Source organism: Bombina bombina, chromosome 7 (assembly GCF_027579735.1).
Source record: "Bombina bombina isolate aBomBom1 chromosome 7, aBomBom1.pri, whole genome shotgun sequence".
Lineage (NCBI taxonomy): Eukaryota > Metazoa > Chordata > Amphibia > Anura > Bombinatoridae > Bombina > Bombina bombina.
Window position 1 is genome coordinate 441,953,547 of NC_069505.1, and position 19,337 is coordinate 441,972,883.

At 43.3% G+C, this 19,337-nt stretch overlaps 1 protein-coding gene across 4 annotated transcripts in view; it reads right to left on the reverse strand.

The window, feature by feature from the left end:
- Nucleotides 1-2,141: 2,141 nt before the first annotated feature.
- The window catches only part of FOXRED2 (FAD dependent oxidoreductase domain containing 2), a 59,077-nt gene continuing 41,881 nt past the window's right edge, over nt 2,142-19,337 (reverse strand). For 3 of the 4 annotated variants that reach the window (XM_053721379.1, XM_053721377.1, XM_053721378.1), the window contains 4 exons: nt 17,966-18,131; nt 4,740-4,984; nt 3,580-3,750; nt 2,142-3,388 (listed from right to left, as the gene is read on the reverse strand). In XM_053721379.1, the coding sequence (XP_053577354.1) occupies nt 3,186-3,388; nt 3,580-3,750; nt 4,740-4,984; nt 17,966-18,131 (785 nt within the window). In that variant the 3' untranslated portion in view covers nt 2,142-3,185. The remainder of the gene's footprint in view (nt 3,389-3,579; nt 3,751-4,739; nt 4,985-17,965; nt 18,132-19,337) is intronic. The other variant, XR_008403261.1, reaches the window with a different exon arrangement.

The window sequence follows — 19,337 nt, forward strand, 5'->3', positions numbered from 1 at the left end:
TTACAGTCACAGTAGTTACCTTATAAGTGACAGTCACAGTGATTACTTTATAAATGACAGTAACAGTGATTACCTTATAAGTGACAGTCAGTGGTTACCTTATAAATGACAGTCACAGTGATTACCTTACAAATGACAGTCACAGTGATTACCCTATAAATGACAGTCACAGTGATTACCTTATAAGTGACAGTCACAGTGATTACTTTATAAATGACAGTCACAGTGGTTACCTTATAAATGACAGTAACAGTGATTACCTTATAAATGACAGTCACAGTGGTTACCTTATAAATGACAGTCACAGTAGTTACCTTATAAGTGACAGTCACAGTGATTACTTTATAAATGACAATCACAGTGATTACCTTATAAATGACAGTCACAGTGATTACCTTATAAATAACAGTCACAGTGGTTACCTTATAAATGATAGTCACAGTGATTACCTTATAAATGACAGTCACAGTGATTACCTTATAAGTGACAGTCACAGTGGTTACCTTATAAATGACAGTCACAGTAGTTACCTTATAAGTGACAGTCACAGTGATTACTTTATAAATGACAATCACAGTGATTACCTTATAAATAACAGTCACAGTGGTTACCTTATAAATGACAATCACAGTGATTACCTTATAAATGACAGTCACAGTGATTACCTTATAAATGACAGTCACAGTGATTACCTTATAAGTGACAGTCACAGTGATTACCTTATAAGTGACAGTCACAGTGATTACCTTATAAGTGACAGTCACAGTGGTTACCTTACAAATGACAGTCACAGTGGTTACCTTATAAATGACAGTCACAGTAGTTACCTTATAAGTGACAGTCACAGTGATTACTTTATAAATGACAATCACAGTGATTACCTTATAAATGACAGTCACAGTGATTACCTTATAAATAACAGTCACAGTGGTTACCTTATAAATGACAGTCACAGTGATTACCTTATAAATGACAGTCACAGTGATTACCTTATAAGTGACAGTCACAGTGATTACCTTATAAGTGACAGTCACAGTGATTACCTTATAAGTGACAGTCACAGTGGTTACCTTATAAATGACAGTCACAGTGGTTACCATATAAATGACAATTAGCATAATCCACTGTGAATGAACATTAAGAACAAGAAAGCTGCAAAATGTTTCGTTTTCAGACGACAAGGAAGTTGGTTTCTTATTCAAATTTTTTTGTCAGACTGCTTTAAATTGACTTTAAAATAAAAATATAGGTTTTATTTAAATAATAATATGATTGCTATAATGTAGTTACACAGAGGTGGAATCCCTTTATACCACAATTGGATATACAAACTGGAAAAAAAGGCATACGTGGGCACCAATACCAATATTACTATTTTGATTAAGTAACTGATATTTTCAAAAGGGTTAATGACCATCGGGCCACTGATTTCACTATGAATATATACAGGGTAGACCCCCCCTCCATGACATGCAATTGTTTGTAGCCTGGCCCAATGGTGTTTTGGGTACAGAAATTGATGCCAACACTGGCATTGGTGCTGTAATTACCATTTTCGAATAAGTAACTGTTATTTTTGAAGGGTTAATATCCACTGAGCCACTTATTTCACTATGAATATATACAGGATAGATCCCCCTCCATGACATGCAACTGTTTTTAGCCTGGCCCAATAATGTTTTGGGCACAGAAATTGATGCCAACCCTGGCATAGGTGCTCTAATTCTCATTTTTGAATAAGTAACTGATATTTTCAAAGGGTTAATTAACCATTGGAACACTGATTTCACTATGAATATGTACAGAGTAGATCCCCCTCCATGACATGCAATTGTTTTTAGCCTGGCCAATGGTGTTTTGGGCACAGAAATTGATGCCAACACTGGCATTGGTGCTGTAATGACCATTTTTTAATAAGTAACTGATACAAAAAAAAAATCAAACCAAAAAATGCAGACATATAATATTGTGACTTACGGATGGGGAAACATGGTCATTTCTAATCATTTTTAAATTAATAAATTAATGAAAAAGTTTTGATTTTGTAATAATTCTAGTTTTTATTTGTATTTCTACCTGTACTGCAGTATCAGTTGTCACTGGCTGATCACAGCTCTATAAAAAGGAGAGAAACACACCAGAACAAGAACACATTGCTTTATTGAGTGCAGGAACAGGCATCATAAAATAAAAACAACTGTAATAGATTTAGAAATTGCACTTTTCGATAAAACCGTTACAGATGAACAGGGAAATCCTACCCCCTACAGACAGTTAGTGACAACGTGTTCAGCCTGTTAGTCACACCTATGTCATGTGATAACTCATGGGATCATTAAAGCCCTGTGTTTTAGGTTATGCTTAGCCGGCTTATATAACCAGAGGGTGCAGACACATCTACAACAGAGGTCCTATCATCCCTGAGCTCAGAATGCACCTCTCTGACTTGACAATAACAGTCATACTGATTTAGCGACATATGCAGGGACGCCGATACCACACAATCGTGACATTATTTAGTTTGAATAAAGCTGTAATTTGCTTCTGTACTTTTCTGTTGATGAGACATCAGTTTCCTCACATCCTGCACAATTATTTCTCTATTTCTATTAATTTGAAACCATATTTTGGGAATTTACCAGGTTCTGAGCCAACAGCTATATATTAGCACAGGTATATTGATGACATTCCTCACCGCACCACTCTGACACTACTACCTCCGTGATGAATCACCTGGCTGGTACTACATATAGCATGGGTCTGAGCTTCCTAAAATTACTGTCCTCTCACTCAGACATTCTCACACATTATTTGGCACTTATTCTGAGGCTCTGCAAATGTCAGGACAATTTGAGAGTAACTCTTTCCTACATGCTGGAACAATTGATACATCTATTCAGAATAGCTTTGTTCTGATATTTTTCTTGTTTATGTGCACAAACGAGTAAAACATGAGCTATTTTTATCTGAAATAAGTCCTGTGATAAGAACGAGAGTCTGACTGCAGCATGTGACGGACATGACTCACCCTCTATATCATTCTTTGGATCCTGCGTCACAATTTATTGTGGCCTTGCTTAGTTCCTTGTTGTGTCAGCCAACACTGAGCCAACACTCCATACTGGCATCAGGCGATGGTTATTATAGAGTCCAACCAGTTAAATCTCTAAAGGCTTAAGATCAGGTCACAGTTCATCTCTAGTGCTACCTTGATGTGGTCTCTCAAACGAGGCCACGTGACTTCTACTTTTGTAGTCCTCCATGAGGCCAGCCTCTATAGAAAGCAGTCTTAATTGCTCAGTGCCCGTCAGGCCTTGATCCCTGAGATATCCTTGCTGGCAGAAGATGGGCAGTTTCCGGTGTGTGAGGGCAAAAAGGAAACATGATTCTGTGAGAGAAGACCAGAACAGACATTTATCCATGGTCAGATTTAAGCAATTAGTCCTTCCTACTCCAAACCAAACTTTTTTTTCTCTTACATTCCCCATAATAAATGTTTGTATTATTAGCACAATAAGAAGAGAGGTGTCACACGCTAACCCATTTACCTCCCCGCTTTCACCCATCCACCCCTCTCACCAGCATAGAAAGCTCTCAGATCCATCTGCAGACAGTTTTCCAGAAACCGACGGAGTGGCAGAACATGAGCGTTTGGTCCAGTCCAGTCTGTCAAGAAGTCCTCAACCACATGGTGTATCCTGTCAGGTCGCGGTAGAGGCCAATGCTCTGGGCGCAGCTTCATCTGCTGCTCTGAGTGGTTGTGAGGAGGAAAGAAACAGACAAAGGGTTATGGAGCAAGTTCTAGATATGGGCATTAGTTGCTACACAAGATAATATCACAAATGATTCACTTCTAATGAACTTAAAATGTCTAAGAAATAAACACTGTTGTGCTTATCTGTAACATCTCTAAAAAGACACCACAATATAGTTGGGCTTAAAGTGACACTACATTAAAAATTAAACTTTCATGATTCAGAGAGAGCAAGTGATTTACAACAACAACCATTTACTTCTCTTTAACCTGCTTTGTGCTTTTGGTATACTTTGTTAAGAGTAAATCTAGGTAAGCTGATAATAGGTCAGAAGCGTGCACATGTCTTTAGTAGTCTATGACAGCAGCGTTTATAACTATGTATGATATTGCTATAAACATTGTTGTAAACAATGCTGCCAGATTGCTAGAGGCACATGCATGCTCCTGAGCTCACCTAGGATTATTCCTTAAAGGGACAGTCAAGTCCAAAAAAAACTTTCATGTTTCAAATAGGGCATGTAATTTTAAACAACTTTCAAATTTACTTTTATCACCAATTTTGCTTTGTACTCTTGGTATTCTTAGTTGAAAGCTAAACCTAGGAGGTTCATATGCTAATTTCTTAGACATTGAAGGCCGCCTCTAATCTAAATGCATTTTGATAGTTTTTCATCACTAGAGGGCATTAGTTCACGTGTTTCTGATTGGCTAAATGCAAATCTGTCAAAACAACTGAAATAAGGGGGCAGTTTGCAGAGGCTTAAATACAAGGTAATTACAGAGGTAAAACGTGTATAATTAGAACTGCGTTGTTTATGCAAAACTGGGGAATTGGTAATTAAGGGATTATCTATCGTTTAAAACAACAAAAATTCTGGTTTTGACTGTCCCTTTAAGAGGAGAAGTCAGGGTAACACTGGTACTTATTTTAAACAACCACTGGTCTAATACACATTACTTTTGCCAGGACTGGTTTCTGTACCTGTTGGCAGCTGCCGGTAATAATAGACCACAGGATGCAGGAAGTTCGATTGCCAAGCAGCCCTGGCCTCCCCAATGGCACGGTCATAGTAAAACACATCTTTATCCGGCCCGGAGAAGTTTTTTCCATATTCCATTGTGAGGACAAACAGGCCTGTGTCATGCACCTCCCTGCCTGTGCTCTGTTCAAAGTCTGGAAGGATTCCTGCTGGTACCTCCTCCAAGTACTGAAAGTGCTGTGAGTCCCTGAAAACACCACGTAGCACATTACATAAAGGGAACCCTAGAGAACCGAAAGGCTCTTATGTAGCACATTATGTGACGGGAACCCTAGAGAAACGCAAGGCTCTTATGTAGCACATTACATGAAGGGAACCCTAGAGAAACGCAAGGCTCTTATGTAGCACATTATGTGAAAGGAACCCTAGAGAACAGCAAGGCTCTTATGTAGCACATTATGTGAAGGGAACCCTAGAGAAACGCAAGGCTCTTATGTAGCACATTATGTGAAGGGAACCCTAGAGAACAGCAAGGCTCTTATGTAACACATTATGTAAAGGGAACCCTAGAGAACCGCAAGGCTCTTATGTAACACATTATGTGACGGGAACCTAAGAGAACAGCAAGGCTCTTATGTAGCACATTATGTGAAGGGAACTCTAGAGAACAGCAAGGCTCTTATGTAGCACATTATGTGAAGGGAACCCTAGAGAAACGCAAGGCTCTTATGTAGTACATTATGTGATGGGAACCCTAGAGAACCGCAAGGCTCTTATGTAGCACATAATGTGAAGGGAACCCTAGAGAACCGAAAGGCTCTTATGTAGCACATTATGTAAATGGAACCCTAGAGAACCGCAAGGCTCTTATGTAGCACATTATGTGAAGGTAACCCTAGAGAACAGCAAGGCTTTTATGTAGCACGTTATGTAAAGGGAACCCTAGAGAAACGCAAGGCTCTTATTTAGCACATTATGTGAAGGGAACCCTAGAGAAACGCAAGGCTCTTATGTAGCACATTATGTGACGGGAACCCTAGAGAAACGCAAGGCTCTTATGTAGCACATTATGTAAAGAAAACCCTAGAGAACAGCAAGGCTTTTATGTAGCACATTATGTGAAGGGGACCCTAGAGAAACGCAAGGCTCTTATGTAGCACATTACATGAAGGGAACCCTAGAGAAAGCAAGGCTCTTATGTAGCACATTACATGAAGGGAACCCTAGAGAACAGCAAGGCTCTTATGTAGCACATTACATGAAGGGAACCCTAGAGAACAGCAAGGCTCTTATGTAGCACATTATGTGAAGGGAATCCTAGAGAAACGCAAGGCTCTTATGTAGCACATTACATGAAGGGAACCCTAGAGAACAGCAAGGTTCTTATGTAACACATTATGTGAAGGGAATCCTAGAGAAACGCAAGGCTCTTATGTAGCACATTATGTGAAGGGAACCCTAGAGAATAGCAAGGCTCTTATGTAGCACATTATGTGTTGGGAACCCTAGAGAAATGCAAGGCTCTTATGTAACACATTATGTGAAGGGAACCCTAGAGAAACGCAAGGCTCTTATGTAGCACATTATGTGTTGGGAACCCTAGAGAACAGTAAGGCTCTTATGTAGCACATTATGTGTTGGGAACCCTAGAGAAACGCAAGGCTCTTATGTAGCACATTATGTGTTGGGAACCCTAGAGAACAGCAAGGCTCTTATGTAGCACACTATGTGTTGGGAACCCTAGAAAAACCCATGGCTCTTATGTAGCACATTATGTGAAGGGAACCCTAGAGAAACGCAAGGCTCTTATGTAACACATTATGTGAAGGGAACCCTAGAGAAACGCAAGGCTCTTATGTAACACATTATGTGAAGGGAACCCTAGAGAAACGCAAGTCTCTTATGTAGCACATTATGTGAAGGGAACCCTAGAGAACAGCAAGGCTCTTATGTAGCACATTATGTGAAAGGAACCCTAGAGAACAGCAAGGCTCTTATGTAACACATTATGTGAAGGGAACCCTAGAGAACAGCAAGGCTCTTATGTAACACATTATGTGAAGGGAACCCTAGAGAACCGCAAGGCTCTTATGTAGCACATTATGTGAAGGGAACCCTAGAGAACAGCAAGGCTCTTATGTAGCACATTACATGAAGGGAACCCTAGAGAACAGCAAGGCTCTTATGTAACACATTATGTGAAGGGAACCCTAGAGAAACACAAGGCTCTTATGTAGCACATTATGTGAAGGGAACCCTAGAGAACAGCAAGGCTCTTATGTAGCACATTACATGAAGGGAACCCTAGAGAACCAAAAGGCTCTTATGTAGCACATTATGTGAAGGGAACCCTAGAGAACAGCAAGGCTCTTATGTAGCACATTATGTGAAGGGAACCCTAGAGAACAGCAAGGCTCTTATGTAAGACATTATGTGAAGGGAACCCTAGAGAACAGCAAGGCTCTTATGTAGCACATTATGTGAAGGGAACCCTAGAGAACAGCAAGGCTCTTATGTAACACATTATGGGAAGGGAACCCTAGAGAAACGCAAGGCTCTTATGTAGCACATTATGCGAAGGGAACCCTAGAAAAACCCAAGGCTCTTATGTAGCACATTATGTGAAGGGAACCCTAGAGAAACGCAAGGCTCTTATGTAACACATTATGTGAAGGGAACCCTAGAGAAACGCAAGGCTCTTATGTAGCACATTATGTGAAGGGAACCCTAGAGAACAGCAAGGCTCTTATGTAGCACATTATGTGAAAGGAACCCTAGAGAACAGCAAGGCTCTTATGTAACACATTATGTGAAGGGAACCCTAGAGAACAGCAAGGCTCTTATGTAGCACATTATGTGAAGGGAACCCTAGAGAACAGCAAGGCTCTTATGTAGCACATTACATGAAGGGAACCCTAGAGAACCGAAAGGCTCTTATGTAGCACATTATGTGAAGGGAACCCTAGAGAACAGCAAGGCTCTTATGCAACACATTATGTGAAGGGAACCCTAGACAACAGCAAGGCTCTTATGTAACACATTATGGGAAGGGAACCCTAGAGAAACACAAGGCTCTTATGTAGCACATTATGTGAAGGGAACCATAGAGAACAGCAAGGCTCTTATGTAGCACATTACATGAAGGGAACCCTAGAGAACCGAAAGGCTCTTATGTAGCACATTATGTGAAGGGAACCCTAGAGAACAGCAAGGCTCTTATGTAGCACATTATGTGAAAGGAACCCTAGAGAACAGCAAGGCTCTTATGTAACACATTATGTGAAGGGAACCCTAGAGAACAGCAAGGCTCTTATGTAGCACATTATGTGAAGGGAACCCTAGAGAACAGCAAGGCTCTTATGTAGCACATTACATGAAGGGAACCCTAGAGAACCGAAAGGCTCTTATGTAGCACATTATGTGAAGGGAACCCTAGAGAACAGCAAGGCTCTTATGCAACACATTATGTGAAGGGAACCCTAGACAACAGCAAGGCTCTTATGTAACACATTATGGGAAGGGAACCCTAGAGAAACACAAGGCTCTTATGTAGCACATTATGTGAAGGGAACCATAGAGAACAGCAAGGCTCTTATGTAGCACATTACATGAAGGGAACCCTAGAGAACCGAAAGGCTCTTATGTAGCACATTATGTGAAGGGAACCCTAGAGAACAGCAAGGCTCTTATGTAGCACATTATGTGAAGGGAACCCTAGAGAACAGCAAGGCTCTTATGTAACATATTATGTGAAGGGAACCCTAGAGAAACACAAGGCTCTTATGTAGCACATTATGCGAAGGGAACCCTAGAGAACAGCAAGGCTCTTATGTAGCACATTACATGAAGGGAACCCTAGAGAAACGCAAGGCTCTTATGCAACACATTATGTGACGGGAACCCTAGAGAAACGCAAGGCTCTTATGTAGCACATTATGTGAAGGGAATCTTAGAGAACAGCAAGGCTCTTATGTAACACATTATGTGATGGGAACAATAGAGAACAGCAAGGCTCTTATGTAGCACGTTATGTGAAGGGAACCCTAGAGAACCGCAAGGCTCTTATGTAGCACATTACATGAAGGGAACCCTAGAGAAACGCAAGGCTCTTATGTAGCACATTATGTGAAGGGAACCCTAGAGAACAGCAAGGCTCTTATGTAGCACATTATGTGAAGGGAATCCTAGAGAAACGCAAGGCTCTTATGTAACACATTATGTGAAGGGAACCCTAGAGAACAGCAAGGCTCTTATGTAACACATTATGTGAAGGGAACCCTAGAGAAACGCAAGGCTCTTATGTAGCACATTATGTGAAGGGAACCCTAGAGAACAGCAAGGCTCTTATGTAGCACATTATGTGAAGGGAACCCTAGAGAACCGCAAGGCTCTTATAGAGCAAAGGCATTTAGGGTAGTATTGGGGCAGGTAAGGTAGAATACAGACACCTGGGGTAGTATAGGGGCAGATAAGGTAGAATGCAGGCATCTGGGGTAGTATAGGGGCAGATAAGGTAGAATACAGGCACCTGGGAAAGTATTGGGGCAGATAAGGTAGAATGCAGGTACCTGGGGTTGTATAGGGGCAGATAAGGTAGAATGCAGACACCTGGGGTAGTAGAGGGGCAGATAAGGTAGAATACAGGCACCTGGGGTATTATAGGGGCAGATAAGGTAGAATACAGGCACCTGGGAAAGTATAGGGGCAGATAAGGTAGAATACAGGCACCTGGGGTAGTATAGGGGCAGATAAGGTAGAATACAGGCACCTGGGGTATTATAGGGGCAGATAAGGTAGAATACAGGCACCTGGGGTAGTATAGGGGCAGATAAGGTAGAATACAGGCACCTGGGTTGGTATAGGGGCAGATAAGGTAGAATACAGGCACCTGGGGTAGTATAGGGGCAGATAAGGTAGAATACAGGCACCTGCGGTAGTATAGGGGCAGATAAGGTAAAATACAGGCACCTGGGGTAGTATAGGGGCAGATAAGGTAGAATACAGGCACCTGGGGTAGTATAGGGGCAGATAAGGTAGAATACAGGCACCTGGGGTAGTATAGGGGCAGATAAGGTAGAATACAGGCACCTGGGGTAGTATAGGGGCAGATAAGGTAGAATACAGGCACCTGGGGTAGTATAGGGGCAGATAAGGTAGAATGCAGACACCTGGGGTAGTATAGGGGCAGATAAGGTAGAATGCAGACACCTGGGGTAGTAGAGGGGCAGATAAGGTAGAATACAGGCACCTGGGGTATTATAGGGGCAGATAAGGTAGAATACAGGCACCTGGGAAAGTATAGGGGCAGATAAGGTAGAATACAGGCACCTGGGTTGGTATAGGGGCAGATAAGGTAGAATACAGGCACCTGGGGTAGTATAGGGGCAGATAAGGTAGAATACAGGCACCTGCGGTAGTATAGGGGCAGATAAGGTAAAATACAGGCACCTGGGGTAGTATAGGGGCAGATAAGGTAGAATACAGGCACCTGGGGTAGTATAGGGGCAGATAAGGTAGAATACAGGCACCTGGGGTAGAATAGGGGCAGATAAGGTAAAATACAGGCACCTGGGGTAGTATAGGGGCAGATAAGGTAGAATACAGGCACCTGGGGTAGTATAGGGGCAGATAAGGTAGAATACAGGCACCTGGGGTAGTATAGGGGCAGATAAGGTAGAATGCAGACACCTGGGGTAGTATAGGGGCAGGTTACGAGCATTTGAGAGAGATCAGGAGCACCTGAGGTGGAGCATAAGCAGAAAAGTAAGGGGAAGGGGAAATATATGGTATTCCTTTTCTAGTGGACGGTGAGAAGATGAGGTGGTGCACAAGCACATGAGATAGAGGACAGGCAGGTGGGGTGTGCACAAGCACATGAGATAGAGGAGAGGCAGGTGGGGTGCACAAGCACATGAGATAGAGGAGAGACAGGTGGGGTGCACAAGCACATAAGATAGCGGACAGGCAGGTGGGGTGTGCACAAGCACATGAGATAGAAGACAGGCAGGTGGGGGGTGCACAAGCAGACAGGTATTGTTTGTATGGAGCTGTATGCTGCGTCCTGTCTCTAGTTCTGTCACATACATGGGTATATCCCTTTAAGTCCTTACAGACATGCCTATTTAAGGCCCCTCCTCTCTTACCTCTTTGCTAGGTAATTTGATTCTGTCAGTCTACGGACTCTTTCAGTGTTCTCATCTAGCCTGTGTTATAGTATCGATTGTGCAACAAAACTCTTTTGCTTTCTCAAAGGCAATATAACGGAAACAGAATTTATGCTTACCTGATAAATTACTTTCTCCAACGGTGTGTCCGGTCCACGGCGTCATCCATTACTTGTGGGATATTCTCCTCCCTACAGGGAAAGGCAAGGAGAGCACACAGCAAGAGCTGTCCATATAGCTCCCCCTCTGGCTCCGCCCCCCAGTCATTCGACCGACGGTTAGGAGAAAAAGGAGAAACTATAGGGTGCCGTGGTGACTGTAGTGTATAAAGAAAAAGAAAAAATTTTCAAACCTGATTAAAAAACCAGGGCGGGCCGTGGACCGGACACACCGTTGGAGAAAGTAATTTATCAGGTAAGCATAAATTCTGTTTTCTCCAACATTGGTGTGTCCGGTCCACGGCGTCATCCTTACTTGTGGGAACCAATACCAAAGCTTTAGGACACGGATGAAGGGAGGGAGCAAATCAGGTTACCTAAACAGAAGGCACCACGGCATGCAAAACCTTTCTCCCAAAAACAGCCTCCGAAGAAGCAAAAATATCAAATTTGTAAAATTTGGCAAAAGTGTGCAGAGAAGACCAAGTCGCTGCCTTACATATCTGATTAACAGAAGCCTTGTTCTTGAAGGCCCATGTGGAAGCCACAGCCCTAGTGGAGTGAGCTGTGATTCGTTCAGGAGGCTGCCGTCCGGCAGTCTCATAAGCCAATCAGATAATGCTTTTCAGCCAGAAAGAAAGAGAGGTAGCAATAGCTTTTTGTCCTCTCCTCTTACCAGAGTAAACGACAAACAAGGATGAGGTTTGTCTAAAATTCTTTGTTGCTTCTAAATAGAACTTTAAAGCACGGACTACATCTAAATTGTGTAACAAACGTTCCTTCTTTGAAACTGGATTTGGGCACAGAGAAGGAACAACTATTTCCTGGTTAATATTCTTGTTGGAAACAACTTTTGGAAGAAAACCAGGCTTGGTACGCAAAATAACCTTATCTGAATGGAACACCAGATAGGGTGGATCACACTGCAAAGCAGATAATTCAGAAACTCTTCTAGCAGAAGAAATAGCAACCAAAAACAGAACTTTCCAAGATAGCAACTTGATATCTATGGAATGTAAGGGTTCAAACGGAACCCCCTGAAGAACTGAAAGAACTAAATTTAGACTCCAAGGAGGAGTCAAGGGTCTGTAAACAGGTTTGATTCTGACCAAAGCCTGTACAAAAGCTTGTACCTCTGGCACAGCTGCCAGTCGTTTGTATAACAAGACAGATAAAGCAGAAATCTGTCCTTTTAGAGAACTCGCTGACAATCCCTTATCCAAACCTTCTTGGAGAAAGGAGAGGATCTTAGGAATTTTAATCTTACTCCAGGACAATCCCTTGGATTCACACCAACAGATAAATCTTTTCCATATTTTATGGTAAATCTTTCTAGACACAGGTTTTCTGGCTTGGACCAGAGTATCTATCACTGAATCTGAAAACCCACGCTTGGATAAAATCAAACGTTCAATTTCCAAGCAGTCAGCTGCAGAGAAATTAGATTTGGATGTTCGAATGGACCTTGTACTAGAAGATCCTGTCTCAAAGGTAGCTTCCATGGTGGAGCCGATGACATATTCACCAGGTCTGCATACCAAGTCCTGCGTGGCCACGCAGGAGCTATCAGAATCACCGAGGCCTTCTCCTGTTTGATCCTGGCTACAAGCCTGGGAAGGAGAGGGAACGGTGGAAACGCATAAGCTAGGTTTAACGACCAAGGCGCCACTAATGCATCCACTAGAGTGGCCTTGGGATCCCTGGATCTGGACCCGTAGCAAGGAACCTTGAAGTTCTGACGAGACGCCATCAGATCCATGTCTGGAATGCCCCATAATTGAGTCAACTGGGCAAACACCTCCGGGTGGAGTTCCCACTCCCCCGGATAGAAAATCTGACGACTCAGATAATCCGCCTCCCAGTTGTCTACTCCTGGGATGTGGATTGCAGATAGGTGGCAGGAGTGATCCTCCGCCCATTTGATGATCTTGGATACCTCTCTCATCGCCAAGGAACTCCTTGTTCCTCCCTGATGGCTGATGTAAGCTACAGTCGTCATGTTATCTGACTGTAATCTTATGTATCCGGCCTTCGCTAGATGAGGCCAAGCCCGGAGAGCATTGAATATCGCTCTCAGTTCCAGGATGTTGATCGGGAGAAGAGACTCTTCCCGAGACCATAAACCCTGAGTTTTCAGGGAATCCCAGACCGCGCCCCAGCCTGATAGACTGGCGTCGGTCGTGACAATGACCCACTTTGGTCTGCAGAAACTCATTCCCTGAGACAGGTGATCCTGTCTACTGGAGAATGCACGGTTGTAATGGTCTTAGATGAATTTGAGCAAAAGGAACTATGTCCATTGCTGCAACCATCAACCCTACTATTTCCATGCACTGAGCTATGGAAGGCTGCAGAATAGAGAGAAGAACTTGACAAGCGTTTAGAAGCTTTGACTTTCTGACTTCTGTCAGGAAGATCTTCATTTCAAAAGAATCTATTATTGTTCCCAAAAAGGGAACTCTTGTTGACGGAGACAGGGAACTCTTTTCTACGTTCACCTTCCACCCGTGAGATCTGAGAAAGGCTAGAACAATGTCTGTATGAGCCTTTGCCTTGGAAAGAGACGACGCTTGAATTAGAATGTCGTCCAGATAAGGTGCCACTGCAATGCCCCTTGGTCTTAGAACCGCTAGAAGGGACCCGAGCACCTTTGTGAAAATTCTGGGAGCAGTGGCTAGTCCGAATGGGAGAGCCACGAACTGATAATGTTTGTCCAGAAAGGCGAACCTTAGGAACTGATGATGATCTTTGTGGATAGGAATATGTAGATACGCATCCTTTAAATCCACGGTAGTCATATATTGACCCTCCTGGATTGTAGGTAAAATTGTTCGAATGGTTTCCATTTTGAACGATGGAACTCTGAGAAATTTGTTTAAAATTTTTAAATCCAGAATTGGTCTGAAAGTTCCCTCTTTTTTGGGAACTACAAACAGATTTGAGTAAAAACCCCTGACCTTGTTCCACAGTTGGAACTGGGTGTATCACTCCCATCTTTAACAGGTCTTCTACACAATGTAAGAATGCCTGTCTACTTATTTGGTTTGAAGATAAGTGAGAAATGTGGAACCTTCCCCTTGGGGGTAGTTCCTTGAATTCTAGAAGATAACCCTGAGAGACTATTTCTAGTGTCCAGGGATCCTGAACATCTCTTGCCCAAGCCTGAGCAAAGAGAGTCTGCCCCCTACTAGATCCGGTCCCGGATCGGGGGCTACCCCTTCATGCTGTCTTGGTAGCAGCAGCAGGCTTCTTGGCCTGTTTACCCTTATTCCAGCCTTGCATTGGTTTCCAAGCTGGTTTAGTCTGGGAAGCGTTACCCTCTTATCTAGAGGCTGCCGAGTTAGAAGCCGGTCCGTTCCTGAAATTGCGAAAGGAACGAAAATTGGACTTATTCTTAGCCTTGAAAGGCCTATCCTGTGGGAGGGCATGGCCCTCTCCCCCAGTGATGTCTGAAATAATTTCTTTCAATTCTGGCCCAAAAAGGGTCTTACCTTTGAAAGGGATATTAAGCAATTTTGTCTTGGAAGATACATCCGCCGACCAAGACTTTAACCAGAGCGCTCTGCGCGCCACAATTGCAAACCCTGAATTTTTCGCCGCTAATCTCGCTAACTGCAAAGCGGCGTCTAAAATAAAGGAATTAGCTAACTTAAGTGCGTGAATTCTGTCCATGACTTCCTCATACGGAGTCTCCCTATTGAGCGACTTTCCAGTTCCTCGAACGAGAACCACGCCGCTGTAGTGACAGGAATAATGCACGAAATAGGTTGAAGGAGGTAACCTTGCTGTACAAAAATCTTTTTAAGCAAACCCTCCAATTTTTTATCCATAGGATCTTTGAAAGCACAATTGTCCTCAATGGGAATGGTTGTGCGTTTGGCTAGTGTAGAAACCGCCCCCTCGACCTTAGGGACTGTTTGCCATATGTCCTTCCTGGGGTCGACCATAGGGAACAATTTCTTAAATATAGGAGGAGGGACAAAAGGTATGCCTGGCTTCTCCCACTCCTTATTCACTATGTCCGCCACCCGTTTAGGTATCGGAAAGGCATCAGGGTGCACCGGGACCTCTAGGAACTTGTCCATCTTGCACAAGTTTTCTGGGATGACCAGATTGTCACAATCATCCAGAGTAGATAGCACCTCCTTAAGTAATGCGCGGAGATGCTCTGATTTAAATTTAAATGTCACAACATCAGGTTCTGCCTGCTGAGAAATTCTTCCTGTATCAGAAATTTCTCCATCTGACAAACCCTCCCTCACTGCCACTTCAGACTGGTGTGAGGGTATGACAGAAAAATTATCATCAGCGCCCTCCTGCTCTACAGTGTTTAAAACAGAGCAATCGCGCTTTCTCTGAAATGCTGGCATTTTGGATAAAATATTAGCTATGGAGTTATCCATTATTGCCGTCAATTGTTTTATAGTAACAAGCATTGGCGCGCTAGAAGTACTAGGGGTCGCCTGCGCGGGCATAACTGGTATAGACACAGAAGGAGAAGATGTAGAACTATCTCTACTTCCTTCATCTGAGGAATCATCCTGGGCAACCTTACTATTTGTGACAATACTGTCCTTACTGTGTTTGGACGCTATGGCACAATTATCACATATATTTGAAGGGGGAACCCCATTGGCTTCCATACATACAGAACATGATCTATCTGAAGGTACAGACATGTTAAACAGGCTTAAACTGGTTAATAAAGTACAAAAACCGTTTTAAAACGAAACCGTTACTGTCTCTTTAAATGTTAAACAGGGCACACTTTATTACTGAATATGTGAAAAACTATGAAGGAATTATCCAATCTTTACCAAATTTTCACCACAGTGTCTTAATGCATTCAAAGTATTGCACCCCAATTTTCAAGCCGTTAACCCTTAAAATGTGGAAACCGGAGCCGTTTGCAATTTTAACCCCACTACAGTCCCAGCCACAGCCTTTGTTGTGACTTCAACTATCCCAGGGGGGTATTTCAAGCCTTCTAGGAACGTTTTCAGTGGACACCAGACCCTCTCACATGCATCTGCATGCACTGTACCTAAAAGAAACTGTGCAATAATGGCGCGAAAATGAAGCTCTGCCTAATACAGTGAAAGGCCCTTCCTGACTGGGAAGGTGTCTTAACTAGTGCCTGGCGATAAAAAACGTTCCCCAAATAATAAAAGTGTGAAATCCACTTCAAACTTTAAATAAAAACTTAAATAAACAATCGATTTAGCCCTTAAGAGTGTCCACCAGTTAATAGCCCATAATAAGCCCTTTATTCTTTCTGAGTCTAAGAAAATGGCTTACCGATCCCCATGAGGGAAAAATGACAGCCTTCCAGCATTACACAGTCTTGTTAGAAAATGGCTAGTCATACCTTGAGCAGAAAAGTCTGCAAACTGTTCCCCCCAACTGAAGTTCTCTCATCTCAACAGTCCTGTGTGGGAACAGCAATCGATTTTAGTTACTGCTGCTAAAATCATACTCCTCTTTTAAACAGAACTCTTCATCCCTTTCTGTTTCAGAGTAAATAGTACATACCAGCACTATTTTAAAATAAACTCTTGATAGAAGAAATAAAAAACTACAACTAACACCACAAACTCCTCACAATACCCGTGGAGATGCTACTTGTTCAGAGCGGCAAGGAGAATGACTGGGGGGCGGAGCCAGAGGGGGAGCTATATGGACAGCTCTTGCTGTGTGCTCTCCTTGCCTTTCCCTGTAGGGAGGAGAATATCCCACAAGTAATGGATGACGCCGTGGACCGGACACACCAATGTTGGAGAAATATTTATTTCCTCCTTCAGATTTCTACCTAACCGCCTCCAGCAAGTCACCGCTGTTCCTGATGTACAAGCCAAGCTCACGCTGAGGATTTTTCACAGCAGCCGTGACCTCATTCAGCGTGCACAACTATGCCTGCCCTCTCACAGGATCCGACAGCGGCTCAGAAGCTCCGGTAAAGTATAAACCTAACTTGCTTTATAATGCTGTCTCAGACTTCCTCTACATTATCGGCATCCAGAGATTCTTAACTTGATCCTTGCTACTTAAACTAACCAGTAAGCCTGAGCACGCCATCGCTACTATCAGCTGACACGCTTGTACATAATTTTGTTTCCTCTCTCTGCCACTGCTTGATTCTTCTCCTCCAAAGATGTGTGCCGTATTAATGACCTCTTTGCTTGCTACATAATATATCTGGATATTATTGCTCATTTCTGGGCACTCACTAACCAAGTTAATACTAACAATACAAAATAAGGACTTTGTCAAAGTGGGTAAACGCTACCTAAGTGGATATAACTTTGCTATTCTAATACTTGTTTCGCTTGCTATGATAACACTCTCTGCTTGTACATATCATAAGGACTTGTAAATACATCACAAAGACTTTGGATATCAAAACTTGCTATAGCTGTGTTTGGAACTATTTGGTGGTATAATTATTCCTACATAATTGTCTTTAGTAACTAATCTCGCTAAGACCTTGCATATCCTACAGCTTTGTGCAGATATTAACTGTGATACATCCATATTGTGCATCCTGTGATTCAATTATCCTTTTGTCATATATCTCCTTTATTACTGTTAAAATGACTATATCGTCATCCCCCTGTCTGTGAGCATAACAGAACTCTTTAAAGAACTAAGAGTTTGCGGTTTGGTGTGAGACTGGGTGGTTTGTCAGGAATATCTGAGAGATATAGCAGGACGTATTAACATATTCTCACAAGTTCGTAGAGATAATTTGCAGCATATAAATACTATTGTTGTTGATCTTTATGTTATGGGTTTGGTAAGTTCCCCCTGAAACGCTAATGGACGGTAGATTTAGCAGTTACCCCCCCAGACTAAACAAGGGCCCCCGTCTAACATGGCACGGACACAGACGGCTTGTGAAGTACATACTCTCCAATGATGACAACATCAGCAAGAACTCCAAACATCTGGTAGAGACCCGAAGCTTCATTCAGACGTCTCAGGAGCACATTTAAGAGCTGGGATGTTGGGTGATGGGTCACTGGCCAGGGGACATGGTGGTATCGCTTCTCCATTAGCCGGTGAGCAGCTCGAGCTGACAACAGACAGGGTCACAGGTCAAATAGTGTCACTAACTACAGGCGCAAGTAACAGACACCAGCGTCACTGCAGAGTGAGTGACACACAGGAGGGCGAGTGTGATCCAGTAACAGACAGAGACACACAGGAGGGTGAGTGAGATCCAGTAACAGACAGTGACACACAGGAGGGTGAGTGTGATCCAGTAACAGACAGTGACACACAGGAGGGTGAGTGTGATCCAGTAACAGACAGTGACACACAGGAGGGTGAGTGTGATCCAGAAACAGACAGTGACACACAGGAGGGTGAGTGTGATCCAGAAAAAGACAGCGACACACAGGAGGGCGAATGTGATCCAGAAACAGACAGTGACACACAGGAGGGTGAGTGTGATCCAGTAACAGACAGTGACACACAGGAGGATGAGTGTGATCCACTAACAGACAGTGACACACAGGAGGGCGAGTGTGATCCACTAACAGACAGTGACACACAGGAGGGCGAGTGTGATCCACTAACAGACAGTGACACACAGGAGGGTAAGATGAGTGTGATCCAGAAACAGACAGTGACACACAGGAGGGTGAGTGTGATCCAGAAACAGACAGTGACACACAGAAGGGTGAGTGTGATCCAGTAACAGACAGTGACACACAGAAGGGTGAGTGTGATCCAGTAACAGACAGTGACACACAGGAGGATGAGTGTGATCCACTAACAGACAGTGACACACAGGAGGGCGAGTGTGATCCACTAACAGACAGTGACACACAGGAGGGCGAGTGTGATCCACTAACAGACAGTGACACACAAGAGGGTAAGATGAGTGTGATCCAGAAACAGACAGTGACACACAGGAGGGTGAGTGTGATCCAGAAACAGACAGTGACACACAGAAGGGTGAGTGTGATCCAGTAACAGACAGTGACACACAGAAGGGTGAGTGTGATCCAGTAACAGACAGTGACACACAGGAGGGTCGGTGTGATCCAGTAACAGACAGTGACACACAGGAGGGTCAGTGTGATCCAGAAACAGACAGTGACACACAGGAGGGTCGGTGTGATCCAGTAACAGACAGTGACACACAGGAGGGTCAGTGTGATCCAGAAACAGACAGTGACACACAGAAGGGTGAGTGTGATCCAGTAACAGACAGTGACACACAGGAGGGTCAGTGTGATCCAGTAACAGACAGTGACACACAGGAGGGTCAGTG